General features: G+C 37.5%; 2 protein-coding genes across 4 annotated transcripts; one reads left to right on the forward strand and one right to left on the reverse strand.

Annotated features, from left to right (window-relative positions):
• The first annotated feature begins 2,590 nt into the window (after positions 1-2,590).
• LOC133863607 (shikimate O-hydroxycinnamoyltransferase-like) lies at positions 2,591-6,131 on the forward strand. 2 transcript variants are annotated; one of them, XM_062299636.1, is made up of 3 exons: positions 2,591-2,713; positions 3,191-3,651; positions 4,979-6,131. In XM_062299636.1, the coding sequence occupies exons 2-3, from the start codon at positions 3,244-3,246 to the stop codon at positions 5,873-5,875; spliced, it is 1,305 nt and encodes a 434-aa protein (XP_062155620.1). In that variant the 5' UTR covers positions 2,591-2,713; positions 3,191-3,243; the 3' UTR covers positions 5,876-6,131. The 2 variants fall into 2 exon arrangements, with proteins under 2 accessions (XP_062155620.1, XP_062155621.1); XM_062299637.1 differs by having other exon boundaries at positions 2,668-2,713; positions 3,201-3,651.
• A 10,372-nt stretch (positions 6,132-16,503) lies between these two features.
• On the reverse strand, positions 16,504-18,171 carry LOC133864489 (uncharacterized). 2 transcript variants are annotated; one of them, XM_062300839.1, is made up of 2 exons: positions 17,927-18,171; positions 16,504-17,036 (listed from the first exon to the last, which is right to left on the reverse strand). In XM_062300839.1, the coding sequence occupies exons 1-2, from the start codon at positions 18,090-18,092 to the stop codon at positions 16,753-16,755; spliced, it is 450 nt and encodes a 149-aa protein (XP_062156823.1). In that variant the 5' UTR covers positions 18,093-18,171; the 3' UTR covers positions 16,504-16,752. The 2 variants fall into 2 exon arrangements, with proteins under 2 accessions (XP_062156823.1, XP_062156822.1); XM_062300838.1 differs by having other exon boundaries at positions 16,504-17,039.
• Between the last annotated feature and the right edge of the window lie 454 nt (positions 18,172-18,625).

Raw genomic sequence — 18,625 nt, forward strand, 5'->3', positions numbered from 1 at the left:
TACATACTCGTATGAATTTGGCTCAACTCAGTTAACATTCGTGAATAAGTTTGTAAATGGCTTGGCTCGTTTATTAGACTCAACAAGTGTGTATGTGTGTATATATATATATATATATATATATATATATATGTTAATGTAATAGAAGTATGAGTTTTTTTACCACGCAGGCCAGTTTTTTTGTTTGGCACAGTTTTTTAAATACTAAAATGTTATGAAATTACAAAAAAAAAAAAAAAAAAAAGTATGATAAATTAAATTAATAATTTTTAAACTTTAAAAAAATTTGTAAAAATGATAAAAGTGGAGTACAATTAACTAAAAGTTATATAATTTTTTATTTTCCTTCCACGCCACAGACGCCCCCACAGCCCGAAAGCCATTATATTTTCTGATCCCCACTATCTTTGTCCCCACATAATTAAGAGAATTGATAAAGAGGGGACGTTTAACCGTCCCCTCTCCCCATTTTAATATAAAAAAAAATCAATTTCAATCAAAAAAGTAAAAGAAAAAAAAGAACAGTGTATTTTTGCTTTTAAAATTGACTTTTTTTATAATTTTTTTTATATTAAAAGGAAGAGAGGGGACGGTTATCAATTTTACATAATTAGTCCTATTCAAACACGTACTATAACGTAGACAATTCTTTCTTGTCTTCTATTAATATTGGTGACTACATGCAACTTCATCTCTTTCATGGCTTTCACATTTAATGATTCATTAAGGCCTTGTTGGTAAGGGAAACTTCATCTCTTTCATCTCTTTCATGGCTTTCACATTTAATGATTCATTAAGGCCTTGTTGGTAAGGGAAACTTCATCTCTTTCATCTCTTTCATGACTTTCACATTTAAGTATTCTTTTTTTTTTTTTTTTTTTTTTAAGGGAACATTTAAGTATTCTTAAGGCCTTATTTGGGAAGGGAAACTTCGGGCTTGTTTGGTAAGTGATTGGGTTGTGGATTATTTGTATGTTGTGTAGTAAAAAGTGATTGATGTGATATAAAATTGGGAATGTTTTATAGAAAAGTGAAAAAGTTTTGTTTTGTAGTGATTTTTTTTTATTTGAATAATAATAAAAAATTATTGATGTGATATAAAAAGTGTAAAAAAGCTAGAATGTTTTTGATTTGATATTTTTGAAAGAAGTGAAAAAAAATAAGGAGGGAATGACAATGGGTTGCCAAACTAGCCCGAACATCTCTTTCATGACTTTCACATTTAATGATTCATTAAGGCCTTGTTTGGTAAGGGAAACTTCATCTCTTTCATGACTTTCACACTTAATGATTCATTAAGGCCTTGTTTGGGAAGGGAAGAGGAATTGGTAGTGAGAGTTGGAAGTGATAGATGTGATATAAAGTAAAATGAATTTGTATAAAAAAGTAAAAAAGTTTTATTTTGTAGTGATTTTTTTTTTATTTAAATAATAATAAAAAAATTATTGATTTAATATAAAGTTAGAATGTTTTGAAGCTGATTGTTTTTGGAATAAGTGAAGAGGAAAAGAGAAAATTTTATTACCGTTGCCAAACAAGCCCTTCATTCTTGCATGCTCACGGCCGGTGCTGCAAACCAATTACATCAAACCACGACAGTTGAAATCAAACAATTGCTTTCATTCCAATCTCTCATTTAAGCTAAAACCAGAAATCTATCCACAAACCCAACTTGAAATATTGCATAAGCTTAAGAGTTAAGTAGATTAACTGTGTTGTGCCCAGCTTTGAAACAATTCTCAACAATCACAAGGAAATACAAGAAATTTAAGTTTTTGTTGAATAGTAAAATTGTTTAGCAAAAAAAAAAATAATAATAATAATGTTTTGTGTTTTTGCCCATAAAATTTTTTAAATGGTGCCGAAATCTGGCTTGTCAAAATCTTACAATAGTCGACTGTTTGAACGTAAAGATCAACTGCGTCGTTTAAAAGATGATAGACTGTATCTACCATCTACGGAAAATGATTTACGCTTTCAAAAAGCGTAAATTATTTTTCAAAATTTATTAAGTATTTTTGGTCAAACAAAAATTATTTTTTGGTTAACCATTATCTTCGTTTCTACTAATCGCAAAATTCATTTTTTAAAAATTATTTAACGCAAGGATAAATGAAAACACAAAATTGGTTTTAAAACAGTTTGCAACAGAGCAAAACGCACAGGGCCCAAACAGTTTCGCAGGTCAAGAGTCGACCACCCGCCAGACGTGGGAGAAACGATGCGTGAGTGTGACGATGAGTTATGGATCCCTAAATGATGGTCCTGGCGGGCCCGAGTGACAGGTTCTAGACGTGTCAGCAAATAAGTGGGTCAACAAGAATAGAAAAAAAAAATTTAAAAAAAAAAGAAAAAAAAAAAAGGGAATGTTGGCCCCAAAAGATGAGTTTGCAGGATAAGAATTGGTGGGAGGCCAGCGCAGAGGAGTATGGTTGTGGGTCAGGTCACCATCTTACCAACTTCCTCTCTCTCGCTTCTTATCGCCTTCTGGACTAACTACAATTACATTTCTTTATGATCGCGAGTGCCCTCTAACCGGTTACGTGGCGGGTGCTAGTTGGTTCATGTCAATGTAGTTGGCGTAGTAGGTGAGTGACAGTTCCGGCACTTTAACCTTGTGTACGTTGTTTTTGTTTCCTTTTTAAACTCACTCTTTACCAAATCTCAACCAAAAAGACACAAAACACAGAACCGGCACTTTTACCGCATTTTGGTAAGGCTCCCTCCTCTCCTTCTCACTCTTCTTCTTCAGTTCTTCGCATTTCCCGTTTTCTGTTTCACTGATTCTCTTCTTCTTCTCCTCCTTTCGTTCATTCTTTTGTAAGTAATGATTGATCAAGGAAAATGCAAGAACTTTTGGAGAATGTGGGCGGAAAAACGATATTTCAACACCCAAAAAATTGTTTAGTAATCCGTTTTCTATATTTCTTTAATTAAAAAAAAAAAAAGAGTAATATCGGAATTTGGATCTCCTCTGGCACCTCTGATTGGCGGCCCTGGTAGTTTTGCAAGAGAATATCAGCTAAATTACTGAATTAAAAGTTTATTTTTTCAAAGTGTTGATTTGAAATCTTTCACACGCAAATCTAAGTTGTACAGTGATTGGGTAAATTTCTATATATATTCCGCCAAATCTACCTAACGTACAGTATGCTATAATCTGTTGTGGTGGTGGGGCCTCTCTCACTAGGAACCAACAGAATCTTCGCAGGTTAGGAAACGGCAAAGAGAAGGAAAGCAAGAATGATCATCAACGTGAAGGAGTCTACAATGGTGCGGCCGGCCGGGGAGACCCCGCAGCGCGCGCTGTGGAACTCGAACGTAGACCTGGTGGTGCCGCGCTTCCACACACCGAGCGTCTACTTCTACCGGCCAACGGGCGCACCCAACTTCTTCGACGCGAATGTGCTCAAGGAGGCCCTCAGCAGGGCCCTCGTGCACTTCTACCCCATGGCCGCCCGCCTCAAGCGGGACGAAGACGGTAGGATCGAGATTGATTGTAATGCCGAGGGGGTGCTCTTCGTCGAGGCTGAGACGACCTCCGTCATCGATGATTTCGGCGATTTTGCGCCCACGTTGGAGCTCCGGCAGCTCATTCCTGCTGTGGACTATTCCAAAGGGATCGAATCTTATCCCCTATTGGTCTTGCAGGTATGAGAGTTTTATTTATTTACTAGTAATAATTCATTATCGCCTAAATATACAATTTTTCATTACCTTATCTATGTAGTTTGTCTATGTGGCAAGGTTGTCCCTCACTTTAATTTATTTTTAAAAAAAAAAAAAATTCAAAAAATAGTGAAAGACCACCTTTGAGAAGGTGGTAAAAAATTATATATTTGAGTGACATTAAATCATAATTCTTTATTTATTTATTTGGTGGGAATAAGAGCATCAACATATTTCGATTTCTCTTCCCATTATCCAATCCACTAAACTATATTTATACTCGTTTTTTATTTTTTCATTTCTAAAATATTCATTCTCATTAAAATATCCTGAAAAATGTTACAATGGATTTTGCATATATATATGAGGAACTGCTGTATTATTTTTCTCAAAATAAATAACGAAAATATTTAGAGGCGTTTTATGGTGTGCTTTTGAGAAAAATATTTATTTATTTGGTGGGAATAAGCCCACCCCTTTTTTGTTAAAAAATAATTATTTTATTTTATTTTAATTTTTTATTAGGAGCATTTTTGTTATAGGAGGACAGTGACAATTTTTTATTTTAATTGAAGTTTTGGAAGGCATTGTCGCAGTTTAAAGTTGGGGGAGATATTATTATCGATTGGTAGCATTTTGTGTACTTTTACCTTGAGTTTAAAAATGGCGACCAGCATGAGAACATACTGTTTCGTTCGGTTAGCTGATAGAAGAATGATGTTCTTTACAATTTACAAACCACCAAATGATCGATCTGATTTAAAAGTGTTGCTTATAAATTTGGCTTGATTGTTGAATGCTTTGTGTCAAAAAGTTTCTAAAAAGTCCCTAGAAAATGATTAAACAAGTTGACGAAGGAACATTACTAGTGGAGATTGACTTCGGCCATCTGACTTCTTCTTTGTTGATTAAATAAATAATATTTATTTTATAGTCAAAATTTAAAGTTGGTATATTTAATATTGTTTATAATGTCAATATTAGCACGCTTTTAAAAAAAAAAGAAATGATACGGTATCAGTACACTATTAATGCACCAACTTTAATTTCTGACTATAAAATAGATACAGTTAATTTCAAATAAATTATTATTTTATTATTTACAGGAGATTTGAATCGTGTGACCCAGTTTAACAATTCATTAAGAAACGTGATCTTGTTGGTTTGTTTAGTGTCAAATCGCAAATTTTAATGATTCATCAAATGTTTTACCCATTTGACCAAAAAGGATTTGTAATGGATTATATATATATAGAATAATGCCAAATAATTATTGGAGAACAAAAATTGATCTATTTTCTATGTGCAGGTAACATATTTTAAATGTGGCGGAGTCTCACTTGGTGTTGGTATGCAGCACCATGTAGCGGATGGGTTTTCTGGGCTCCACTTTGTGAACGCATGGTCAGATATGGCTCGGGGTCTTGATCTAACTATTCCGCCATTCATAGACGACCGGATCCTACTCCGCGCCCGCGACCCACCTAAACCAGCATTCCAGCACATCGAATACCAGCCGGCTCCGGCGATGAAAACCCCCATCCAATCCGCAAAATCAGGTCCCGACAGTACAGTAGTCTCAATGTTCAGAATAACCAGAGAGCAGCTGAATGCCCTCAAAGCCAAGTCTAAAGATGATGGCAACACAATCAATTATAGCTCGTATGAGATGTTGTCAGGTCATGTGTGGAGATGCACATGCGTGGCACGTGCACTTCCTGGTGATCAAGAGACCAAATTGTATATCGCGACCGATGGACGGTCCAGATTGCGTCCTCCACTCCCGCACGGTTACTTTGGGAATGTGATTTTCACCGCCACTCCAATAGCTCTAGCAGGTGATCTCCAATCTAAACCAACATGGTATGCTGCGAGCAGGATTCATAATGCATTGAAACGGATGGACAATGAGTATTTGAGATCGGCCCTTGATTATCTAGAGCTTCAGCCTGACCTCTCGGCGCTTGTTCGTGGGGCACATACTTTCCGATGTCCAAATCTTGGTATAACAAGCTGGATCAGGCTGCCAATCCACGATGCTGATTTTGGGTGGGGTAGGCCCATTTTCATGGGACCTGGTGGGATTCCGTACGAGGGGTTGTCATTTATGATACCAAGTCCAACGAATGACGGCAGCTTATCGGTTGCAATCGCTCTACAATCTGAACATATGAAAGTGTTTGAGAGTTTGTTATATGAAATTTGAAATTTGAGGAGATGAAGGCCTGAAGAACTCTTCCAGCTTGAATCATTGCCTGTCATGGTGATTGGTTATGCCAAAAAGTTTTCCTAGGGTGCTTCTGTTTCCTTCCTAGTGCTCTCTTCATGCATAATTTGTGCCATTGAGATCCTTATTTCTGTTGAAATCTGACATGTTCAAACTGAAGTGGATTTTGAAACAAGTGTATTAATACTGGATTCACAATAAACCTAATATGATTTATACAACATATTTGAATCAAGATTGTTGATACATTGACCGCTTTACCTTTTATAGAGCTTTTATGTCTTCACTTGGCAAGTTGTCTGCTAGCATTCTTGTGATTTCTTTATCGTTTTATTTTTATTTTTGTCTACAATGGTTCTTCTCCGATACCTAAGAAATAAGATATTCTAAATTGCATTTGAAATGGAAAGGAGTTGGTTAGGCAAGGAAGTATTAAAATTGGGCCAAAATTGTCCCCATCTTTTTAAGGTTTAGACAATTTTGTCCCACTTTTTTGCTTAATCGGCTCCTCAACATTTCATTTAAAATGGAGAGGATCTTATTCTCTTACCGAGTGGGTTCAAGATGACATGGCATTGAATACTCATAACTTATTTTTCTTTGACATTGAATACTCATAACTTATTTTTCTTTGAGGGAGCACTACTAACGACTCATTTCCTTGCAATGTAAGACAGTTAGGAGATTCGGTGGTAGGCAAGACAATTGAGATTCTTTTTGTAAATTTTACTAAAACACCATGTCAGTTCTTCTCCTTCTCCTTGAAACTACGTCTAGTGTTGTTTTGTTTAAAATGTTTACCACAACCAATTAATTATTGTTACTTAATATATATATATATATATATATATATATATATATATATATATATATATATATATATATATATATATATATATGTGAATTGAGCCCTAACAAGTGAATAGATATTTATAAGAGCAGGTTTATGAACATTAATTAAGTTGAGTTGAGTTTATACGAGTACGTATTGTTTAATAATCGAACTTAATTTCTGTGTTTACGAACAACCCATTTAATAATTGAATCGAGCACAAGTCAAGTTTAGTTGAACCAATCTCGAATAAGCTTACGAATAGTTCAGCTCGTTCACACTTCTAATTGTAGCATCAATTTCAGGGCTAGAGTCATCAATAAAAGTGAGCATTCATGCGTGAGAGCAATCAATCGTGTATAATTTGGTGGTGGGTTCCACCAAATATAAAAAGCAAACATGTGAATTAAGGTGGTTTGATAATTTTTAATACGATTCGCAAATTCAACACAATAACTTATTTTCCCAACCTAAATTGTGGACCCAGAAAGTAATAAGTTGAGAGAGCACATGATAGGAGTTAGTAGGGGCGAGAGTAGAGGAGTTGAATGCTTGTAGGTCACCGTCTCACCAACTCTCTCACCGTGTCTCTAGAATCTATTCGGAGTGACTTCAATCTGACCTCTAGTGACGTGGAGGAAATGGCTTTTTCTTTGTCCTCGTCAACGTAGTTGTCGTAGTTGGTGAGGTGAGTGACAGGGTCGGAACTTTAGCTTTTCAACCTCTGAACCCCAAACTGAAAGTGCTCCTTCGATTTCCGTGGCCACCGACTTTGAGTTGGTAATTACACCGACTTTAATGCTGTTGATTGCTTGAAGATCTTCACGCTTTGGAACCGGATGAGTAGACGAGGTGTACAGCATCACCGTGCTACTGGCTGTAACTAGGGCCAATAGAGCACTGGAATCTTTAATAGTGCCAAAAAAAGAAGAAGAAGAAGAAGAAAAGAAATTCTTGTTAGTCCTCGCCACGTAGATTTGTAGACGTCTATCTCCACACGTGCAGAATGGGATTGTTTCATCAACTACCATGTATTTCAATGTTAGAATACCAATAACAATTTTGAAACATTAATCTACATTTAATCAACCATCAATCCCTTGGTCACTTACAACTAGTAAGTTAACAAAGTTACAAACCTTAAATAGTTAAACAAGTAAACAACACACTAATGACTACACACAAGTAGTCTCTAAACAATAATTAGCTAATAAAGGGCAAAACAATTACACAAATAACTAAATCAAAAGTTTTTTTGTTTTTTTGTTTTTATAGATACTAAATCAAAAGTTTGAAACTGAAAGAAAAGATAATATAAAGATAATTAAAGCGGAATAATAAAATAGAGACAAAAAATTTTACATGGTTCAGTCTATAACTTACATCCACATGATAAAGCCCAAATGACTACATTATACTATTGTTTCTCTTTATATTTTCACAATACATTAGACTCCTATTTATAAGGGAATTTGGTTAGAAATAAGTATGGTAATCAAATCTGATTTATAGGAGATAACAATAATTACAATAAATCTCTGAAATAAAATCTCCTAATATACTCTAACAGAAATAAACAAACAACCACATATATATATATATATATATATTACAAGTGGTACTTTAAGTTAATTACCATTTAATTAATTAAGGGCGTTACGAGTGACACTTCAAGTTAATTATCCTTGTTAATTAATTTTGGGAGCGTTACACTTTGTGTTGTGTGCTTGAGTCCATCTCACTCATTTGCTGCTTTTAACAATGAGAAATTAATTCGTCTTGCTCAATTTTATCAAAATGATTTTTTAGTAGTCAACTTACCACTTTGGATAACTAGCTTGAAACATACATCATTAACATGCGTTCTAGTGAAGATTGTAGAGATGAAAAAGGATATTGTGTATCTATTGATTTATTTATTGGTGACATTGTCATTGATAGGGGGTACAAACGGAGCGGTTATAACCGCATAACCATATAATCGCATAACCGCTTATATATATATATATATATATATATATATATATATATATATTAAAATATAATTTTGGATTTTTTTGTAATGTTTGGGTTTTGGATTTGTTTGTATTTGGTTATTTGGATTTGTATTTATATTTGTATTTGTATTTGTATTTGGATTTGGATTTATTACTATTTTGGGTTTTGGATTTAAAACTTGGATTAAAACCGGCCCAAAAGTGGCCAAAACCAACTCAAAATCCAAATTAAAAAGCGGTTATACAATCGCCAGTTATCTACTCAATAACAGCTAACTGGCAGTTATAAAAATAACCGCTTCCATGTCACTTAGGTGGTTAGCGGTTGTGATTGGTGAAATGCAAGGCGGTTAACGGTTTTAACTAATAGCCGTTGGTTATAACCGTTTGTACACCCTTAGTCTTTGATTTTGCCAATGTCGTCAACTATGTTGAAAGAGCCTTTTTCAACAACGAATATTAAATTGTTAAAAATCGTTTACAGAACCGAATGAGAGATCAATATATAGATGAATAATTGTTTGGTTATGTACATTGAAAATTATACATTTAAGACTATCAGCAATAAAGAAATTGTGCAACAATTTTAAAATATAAAAAACTCATCGAAGATAACTGAATAAATTAACGCTAGCAGTAACAAAATAAATCGTAAGTTCCATTTATATGTAGTAAACTGTTGGTACAGTTTCCGGTACGGTGACGTGTTGCCTTGTGATTCGTTGCCTTCCTCGATGTTCGTTTTCCTCGTAATCTGCAAAATAACAAACGGCTCGTCGGGGGTGCCGACCGGACCCCCACTCCGATGCCTAAGTCAGTTCAAACTTATTTTCTGGAGAATATCAGTAATCTCAAGAGTTCAGAGAATCTGTTTTTTAATACCTGGCGTAGTAGTCTTATTTATAGGCTCACAGTTATAAAACTGCTAAAATACTTGGAGCATAATCTGATTAGGAGTCTGAGTCCTAGATCACATAGTCTTTAATTTTGTCTTCATAGAATTTGAATTGGGTAGTAGAGTCCAAACTGGATAGGACATTACCCCTTTAGCTAATGTTATACTATTAGGTACCTTTATCCCATATTTGATGGGATAGAAGCCTATTTTGATATATTCTGAATATCCGTCTTTTTGGAGATAACGAATGGTCTTGTACTTGGGTCTGATCTGGCCGGGCCAACCTGATGGGCTCGGCCCCCGATACTACCATAGGCCCACGTGTCTTTGGAGCGGCCCACGTGTCTTTGGAGCTGATTATTTCTCCAACAGTTACCCCCCTAATTCTCTTATTTGAATTTAGAATGTAAGAGAATTAAATACCTCAATTTCTGAATCTGGATCTTCTATAATCTGTATCTGACAATTGCCTACTCTTTCAAAGTAATTATGACGAATAATGCCTCGAATCTCTGGAAGGATTAGAATTCCTGCTCCTTGTCAATCTAGAACTGATGTCAAAGTTCTAATTGGACTCTGATCCTTTATTAGACTTCTAATCTGATATCTTCTTAGACTTCTGATCTGATCACTCTTCTTATCTGATTGGACCATAAGTCCTATCCCAATTCTACCAGGGATAACTGATACCTGATTTCCCTGAAGTAGTTGGTAAATGTTTATCTCCTCCTTGGATCGGGTTGAGTGGATCCAACTTGTGATCTGTCATAGTACTAATAGCAACTTCTCATAGATATCTTCTTCATAAATGCCTCTACATAGTATTGCCGGTCGGGCCAAAGTTGTAAAAATGATCTCCTACTCTCGGTAGGAGATGGATCGGACTGATGTAGTTGATTTCACCAAGATTGTGGTGAAATGCCACTCTGAGAGAACACTTTGCGTACAACTTTCCTGAGATCAAGGTTCTGTCTGACAAAAAATGGTAAACCGTTGAAGAAAAGGCTTAACATACCCGAAGCTTCTTCATTGGTAGCGCTTCGTAGACCGCTTCCACAAAAATCTCTCTTGGGGGCTTCGGAGGCCCAGACTAGCGCTGAGGCTTTGGTTGTCCAAGACTTATAACGACTAGGGGCTTCTGGTGGCCCGAGGTTTTGTGCTTGGCGTACTGAATCTTCTAATCTGAATATCATCTAGCTTGGTCTCACCTGTGAATATTTGGTTATTTTTTGTAGAGGTGATATCCCCGTATGGTTTGTTATAGGGGTTGTCTCCTCGTATCTTTGTTTGAGTTGCTCCTGAGAGATCTTAATTTGAGAGTTTGGTGTAGCTTCGATGATTTCCCTTTGTAGAAGCTTTAACTTTGTTGAGCTACCCCCCATAGCTTTAGTCCGCGACCGCGGGCTAAGTCGTTCGAGGCGGATAGTCAAGTCCTCTTGGTATCCTGGATGATGGTGTAAAAGAGATCTCAGAGTTCGGAGTGAGTCTCAGGGCTTCAACCTGTAAATATTGATGATTTTTTAAAGAGGTTTTATCCTCATACCTTCCTGAAGCTTTTCTTTCCTAAAACTTTATCATTCTGCAGCTTTGTCATCCTAAAGCTTTGTCGTTCTGAAACTTTATCTCCTTGAACCTTTTCCTTCCTGAAGATCTGTCTTTCTAAACCTTTACCTTCCTATTTGTTTTCCTAAATCTTTATCTTCTTGGGTCTTTCCTGAAACTTTATCTTTTTTATGCTTTATCTTTCTGAATCTTTATCTTTCTGAATCTTTCATAAAGTTCTATCATCCTGAAGCTTTTTCATCCTGTTTACCTTTCTGAAGCTTTATCTTCCTGAATCTTTATCTCCCTGGATCCTTCCTAAAGCTCTGTCATACTGGAGCATTTTTTTCCCTGGATCCTTCCTAAAGCTCTATCATACTGAATCTTTCCTGAAGCTCTGTCATACTGGAGCCTTTTCTCCCTGAATCTTTATCATTCTGAAGTTTTACCTTCCTGTTTACCTTAATGAGCTACCCCCCATAACTTTAGTCTGCGACCGCAGGTTAAGTCATTCGAGGTGGGTAGTCAGGTCGCTGAGCTTTACCTTCCTTTCTGAAATCTTTGTAACCTGTAAAAGACTTTATATATTACTGAAATGAAATCATAAATTGAAATCTTTACCTTTTAATTTCTTTATCTCTGAATGCTCCAATCTTTTAGCGTCTGGAGACCTCCAACCGAGAGGTTTTATTTCTTGTCTTGGTGTCCTTTCCATAACCATTTCGGGTCGTCCGAGGAAAGGACTCGGGCCGATTCTATCTTGGATGTTCTTGTCTTTCCGAAAACCTGCAATCCAGCCGTCGTATCCTTTCCATAACCCTTTCGGGTCGTTCGAGGAAAGGATTCGGGATATCTTTAACCTTATCCTTCGAAAACCTCCAACCGGGAGGTTTCAACCCTTTGTATCCTTTCCCTGGCCCTTTCGGGCTGTTCGAGGAAAGGATTCGGGCGGATTCTTCTTTGGAGAAGTTTGATGAAGAAGTGCTTCCATTCTGTCTCGGACTGCTGCTTTATTCTTGGCAGAGATCAATCAGTACCTGGGGGTTGTCTGTTCTTCCTTGCTCTCGGTGTTGGATAGACCGAGAGACTTTTTCTTTTTCTGCTCTTGGTGTTGGACTAACCGAGAGGCTTTTCCTGCTCTCGGTGTTGGATAGACCGAGAGACTTTTTCTTTTTCTGCTCTCGGTGTTGGACTAACCGAGAGGCTTTTCCTGCTCTCGGTGTTGGATAGACCGAGAGACTTTTTTTTTTTTTTTTTTTTTTTTTTTTTTTTTTTTTTTTTTTTTTGCTCTCGGTGTTGGATTAACCGAGAGGCTTTTCCTGCTCTCGGTGTTGGATAGACCGAGAGACTTTTTCTTTTTCTGCTCTCGGTGTTGGATTAACCGAGAGGCTTTTCCTGCTCTCGGTGTGGGACTAACCGAGAGGCTTTTCCTGCTCTCGGTGTTGGACTAACTGAGAGGCTTTTCCTGCTCTCGGTGTTGGACTAACCGAGAGGCTTTTCCTGCTCTCGGTGTTGGATAGACCGAGAGACTTTTTCTTTTTCTGCTCTCGATGTTGGACTAACCGAGAGGCTTTTCCTGCTCTCGGTGTTGGACTGACCGAGAGGCTTTTCCTGCTCTCGATGTTGGACTAACCGAGAGGCTTTTCCTGCTCTCGGTGTTGGATAGACTGAGAGACTTTTTCTTTTTCTGCTCTCGGTGTTGGACTAACTGAGAGACTTTTTCTTGTTTTCTCTGCAAGGTTGTCTCCTTGGCTCTCGGTGTTGGACTGACCGAGAGACTTTCCTTGTTTAATTTGTTGTAGGGGTTGTCTCCCCGTATCTTTTCTGCAAAAAGGGTTAACAAAGCACTGCATATACTAAAACAAAATAGCAGAATGCACAGTAGCACTATATATCATTTTCATCCGTCGGGATGATTTTGTGATCCTTTCACTCACGGCAGGAGTGAGGCCTCAACACACGAGTCTATTTTATCAAAAAATATATATATATTTTTTCCCGGTTGATAAAAACCAACATTTATCCTTACTTTAACATAAATCATAGTTGTAAAAGAAGAGTATGAACTTATCTGGTGAATTCAATGAAGATGGACCGTCTTACTTGGAGCTCCTTATCCTGCACGCCACTCGATATGGTGCTCTTTGGGAGAGTTCCTCAAACTGGACCCTCGGCTCGGATTTGTCCCTCGGCACGTGACTGTGCACTTAGGAGGATGGCAAATTTAGAGGGGTCCTCAAAGTGTGCCATTTGGAACTAGGAGCTCGGGCATAGTCTCCTCGGGATAGTACCCTCGGAATAATACTCTCGGTATGTGTCATCTCGGTACATACTTTTCACCTCGGTAGAATACCCTCGGATCAAACTTCTCGGATTATACTTTCTTCTCGGTATATCACCTCGGATCTAATTTTTCGCCTCGGTAAAACACATCGGATCTAACTTTTCGCCTCGGTAAAACACCTCGGAACTAACTTTCCGCCTCGGTAAAACACCTCAGAACTAACTTTCCGCCTAAATAAATCACCTCGGATCAAACTTTTGACCTCGGTAAAACACCTCGGAAATAACTTTTTACCTCGGTAAAACACCTCGGATCTAACTTTTGACCTCGGTAAAACACCTCGGATCTAACTTTTCACTTGTGTAAAAAACCTCGGATCTAACTTCTTCTTTTTTTTTCTTTTTTCTTTCCTTTTTTTTTTTTTTTTTTTTTGACACAAACAACATTGGCTTGTCTCGGTTGTCCAAAACTTTGAGATTGAAGTTCTCGGTCATCCAGCAAAGAGTGAAATCCTCGGACTTGTGTTGTGGAAGGGGACAAAACAAAGCTGGAGTGCATTAACTAACTTGTCCAAAACGCACCGTTTATCACCTCTGCATCTTCAAAAAGTTGGCCCGATTATGAATACAAAGAAAGAAGTCGGTACCTTCTGTGGCTGTCGGTGAGGCACCCTTCTTGGTTTCTAACTGCAACTTTCGAGTTCCCCTATTCCTCCGAAGCCATCTCATTCTCCCTACTAAAAATCGACACTGACTCTCCTGGGTTCTCACCACCATAAGCTACCAGCATTTCTTTACTATCGCCATCTACAACCTCTGACTGATTTTTCAAGAATCTCCCATTGACATAAGTTTACAAGCAATCTCAATTCCTGGCCTTCCTATTCTCCTCTGACGTCTGACTCGGGCCTAAGACCCGGGTCCGAGCCCAACACTCCTGGAAGTTCTAGCCATGGCCGATCTGAAGTCCTTCCTGACTTGGTGAGTTCTGAGTGGAGTGGAGTGGAGCATTGCTGTCGCCGCCGCCTCGGAAGTCCAGAATCTTCTGGGTGAATCTCTCCTTTACCGTCGTGTCGAAAGTCCGGGAGCCTCGGAAGTTCACATCAGTCTCACTGTTGTCTCGGAGGTCCAAAAACACGGCTTGGTAGCTAAGAAAGGCCTGGCTGCGATCTGTTCATCCTTGATAGCCACGGCTCAGTAAAACCGTGCGGTGAGGTGCTCTAATCCCTACTTCGGCGCTGGTGGTTCTGGACCTGGCTTCAGATTCCGGCAGGTCGCGATCAAAGCCCGGTTGTCTACTTGAATCATCTGGAGACGAGCTTGATCTCCTACCATCAATCACCATCGGCCAAGAAAACTGAAGATTGGGGCTGTACATCATTTAGCCCGTGAAGGCCAGCGTCAATCCTGCGTGGTGGGCAGATCCTCCGCCAACTGACTCGGCACCATCGGCAGCAAGGCCAGATTGTGATGTTCTCCGTGGTTTTTTCTTTTTTGGACTGACCCGTTTGGGCCTTCTGAACCAAGCCTGCTAGACCCCAAAATCTCCTTTCTTTTTGATTTGTTTTTTAGAAACAAATTGACCCATCATCACCGAACAAATTGTTGAGTTTGTGCACCCATGTAGAGTCGTTACTTCTGGTATAGATCTAGAACATCTGTATACTGTCAGCATTGATTTGGTGTAATCAAATTCCGATCTATCATCACAATAATCTTTTTCTTCTTTTATAAACCCAATTATTTGTCTTGTAGTGCCAATAAAAAATATCAAAAATCAACAAGTATTAGAAGAGAAACACCATTCCAACCAAAACTCACAGTATAGTTGAAAGGCTTCATGCTTTTTAACGAAGCGCTTGTAAACGTACAAGGCCACAATAATTATTGATCTTTGTCTAAAGAGAATTTCAGATCTGACACTCCAAATTTTCTTTCCACAATTTAACAAATCGAAATGAAAAGAAAAGTATGGACTTATCTTGTTTTTCTGACGAAGGCAAGCACTGATTCGATGCCAATTGAATACTGATACGTCATAGTTGAACGTGATCTACTATGTATGACTGTAGATCTATATAGATTTGTCTTGGTCTAGTGATGATCTTTGAAGGAAGAAACCACAGGCCAGTTTCAGCCATGATTTATCGCGTAGTCACCGTTGCGGATATTTTTTATTTTTTTGCAAGAAACGATTCGTCGCTTCCCACAGACGGCACCAAACTGTTGGTACAGTTTCCGGTACGGTGACATGTTGCCTTGTGATTCGTTGCCTTCCTCGATGTTCATTTTCCTCGTAATCTGCAAAATAACAAACGGCTCGTCGGGGGTGCCGACCGGACCCCCACTCCGATGCCTAAGTCAGTTCAAACTTATTTTCTGGAGAATATCAGTAATCTCAAGAGTTCAGAGAATTTGTTTTTTAATACCTGGCGTAGTAGTCTTATTTATAGGCTCACAGTTATAAAACTGCTAAAATACTTGGAGAATAATCTGATTAGGAGTCTGAGTCCTAGATCACATAGTCTTTAATTTTGTCTTCATAGAATTTGAATTGGGTAGTAGAGTCCAAACTGGATAGGACATTACCCCTTTAGCTAATGTTATTCTATTAGGTACCTTTATCCCATATTTGATGGGATAGAAGCCTATTTTGATATATTCTGAATATCCGTCTTTTTGGAGATAACGAATGGTCTTGTACTTGGGTCTGATCTGGCTGGGCCAACCCGATGGGCTCGGCCCCCGATACTACCATAGGCCCACGTGGATGGGCTCGGCCCCCGATACTACCATAGGCCCACGTGTCTTTGGAGCGGCCCACGTGTCTTTGGAGCTGATTATTTCTCCAACATAAACAATTAATTGAATTTACGGAATTGTTTATTTATTTCGTAATTTATATTATTAACATTTCTAATCAATTTTATCTAACTCTATATTTTAATTTCATAACCTGTGAATCAAAATCCTGACTCCATAACAGCACGTACGCTTCAAGCTAGTCTGCGACAGTCTTTGCAAATCACATGATTAATTAGTACGGCCAGTAGAATAGAATCTTTCCCCACGGTGCTTAACATTACCGCACTAATTTAATTACCAAAGTACAAATAATACAACAAAATTTTCAAAAATTACATGTCTAATATAATTGATCAACAATAAAATTACACACGAAAGTTGAAGGATATATGCTAATAGCTAGCTAGGGAAGCCCAGAAATGTTCGTGCCACATGCATGCATGCACCAAATAAAATGTGAAATATTGGAGGATCGGAATCGCTAGCAGCATATCAAACTTCACATCCACATGATATAGGAAGGAGAAACAAGGATTAAACCCAAGCTTGCATAAAATAGTAAGGTTGAGGTGAAAAATCGGGGCTTTGCTACCAGTGATGATGCTGCACTTCTTTCACCTCGGCGAGGTCGATGAACAATATTTGCACCACCATAGGCTCCCTTCCCTCTCTGTGACTTCCCCGAATCGTATATTTCTTGCTTCTCGTTGTAACCTTTTTCATGATCAATACTACCTGTACCGTCTCCATACAGCCCAACTGTCCCATTAACATCATCATGTCCTGCTGTAGAATCGTAGAAGATTAGGAGGCCGGCCAGATCGACTGCTAATGTTAATTACGTACAGTACTCCTAAGTGTCATACGTAGTTTAAGTACGATTTTAATTAACCATGCGTTTGTAAGCCTCTTGGCTTTCAAGCTGGTTTTTAAGGGTGGGTTTTACTATTGAGTTTTACTCATACCCGGCCATTTGATCCTATATTCGACGAGCTGCGTTAGATCCGTACTCGATGATGATATAAACTTTGAGTAGAACTCAACATTAAAAAGTGGCTTATAGGGTATATATCCAAGATCTTATATATATGTACATGATTAAGAATGTATTTAAGATATATGAGACACTTAGGATTGTAGAAGATAATGACTACCCACATGCATACCTATACAAACTGTTAAATTATCATTTATCTTAAAAGTTTAAGTAGATAGGAATTACTATTTATCCCCAAAATTTAATTAAGCTGAAATGAAGAGGTAATTAATGTAACAATTTAATCAATACTTTAACACTCCATTTCATGAGTAGGTTCAAACTCACTTTTAATAGGTGATGTCTAACACGTGAAATATTTAACTAAAATGAAAAGCGAATTGTAAAGTCATGACATCTGACTTTGATATATACCATGTTGAGAATAATTATGCAAGGGGAAGAAGGTAGATGAACGAATCTCAATTAGGTTAAATAATATTGTACAAAAGGAGCCTATATATATATATATATATATATATATATATATATATATATATATTATACAGGCTAATAATAAATATATATAGACACATATGTAACCAATGTGGGACACAATACAATACAATACAATAATACATATAATCCAACACCGATTTATTTGTACTTCCAACAAGATCGAAAAAGGAATTCTTACCATGAACTTCTTGTTCTTGCCTAAGGCGCTTTGAGAGCTTGGAACCTTCAGGTCGTAACGTGGAAAAGCTTTCGAGAGCCGAGATTGACAGGATCACTTCACTGCATGAGATGAATATGAAGCATGCAAGAATTGTTAACTTGGTGATCATCTTGCTTGGGGACATTGTGCACTTTATTGTTTTTTTTATTGGGTTTTAATTTGTAGAATATATGTAGGGGCACGCCTGTTGTGATGGGTATGAGGAAAAGGGGGCAATATATATATATGGACTTCGAATTAATTACTTAATTACATGGTGAGTGGAAGAAGGATATGAGAAAACGGTGTTTTCTGGTGAAAGAATAAGCAAGACTGGCCCATGCAATTCATGGCAATATGCTGTGTATCTGGAAAGGTGAAGCAAAGTCTTTTAAAAAAAAAAGTATCATTCCAAAAGCATATCAAATTAATAAATAGCTTTTGATATTGTTTAATTAGTAGAAACTCTTTCCCCTAGTGCTCCTTTCTTTTCCTCGATCTTTCGATTTTTTATTTTTTTTTTCTTACAATATTGTATAAAATTATCCTTCAATTTATTTTGATTAGCGACGAAATAAAAAACTAGCAAAAATAATTGGCAAGCAGCTGGAATCTTATTCAAGTTTAATGTCAAATATTGTGAACACCAAAAGGAAAGGCTCCTCGATCACCAACTTA

Source organism: Alnus glutinosa, chromosome 3, assembly GCF_958979055.1.
Source record: "Alnus glutinosa chromosome 3, dhAlnGlut1.1, whole genome shotgun sequence".
NCBI classification, from domain to species: Eukaryota; Viridiplantae; Streptophyta; class Magnoliopsida; order Fagales; family Betulaceae; genus Alnus; species Alnus glutinosa.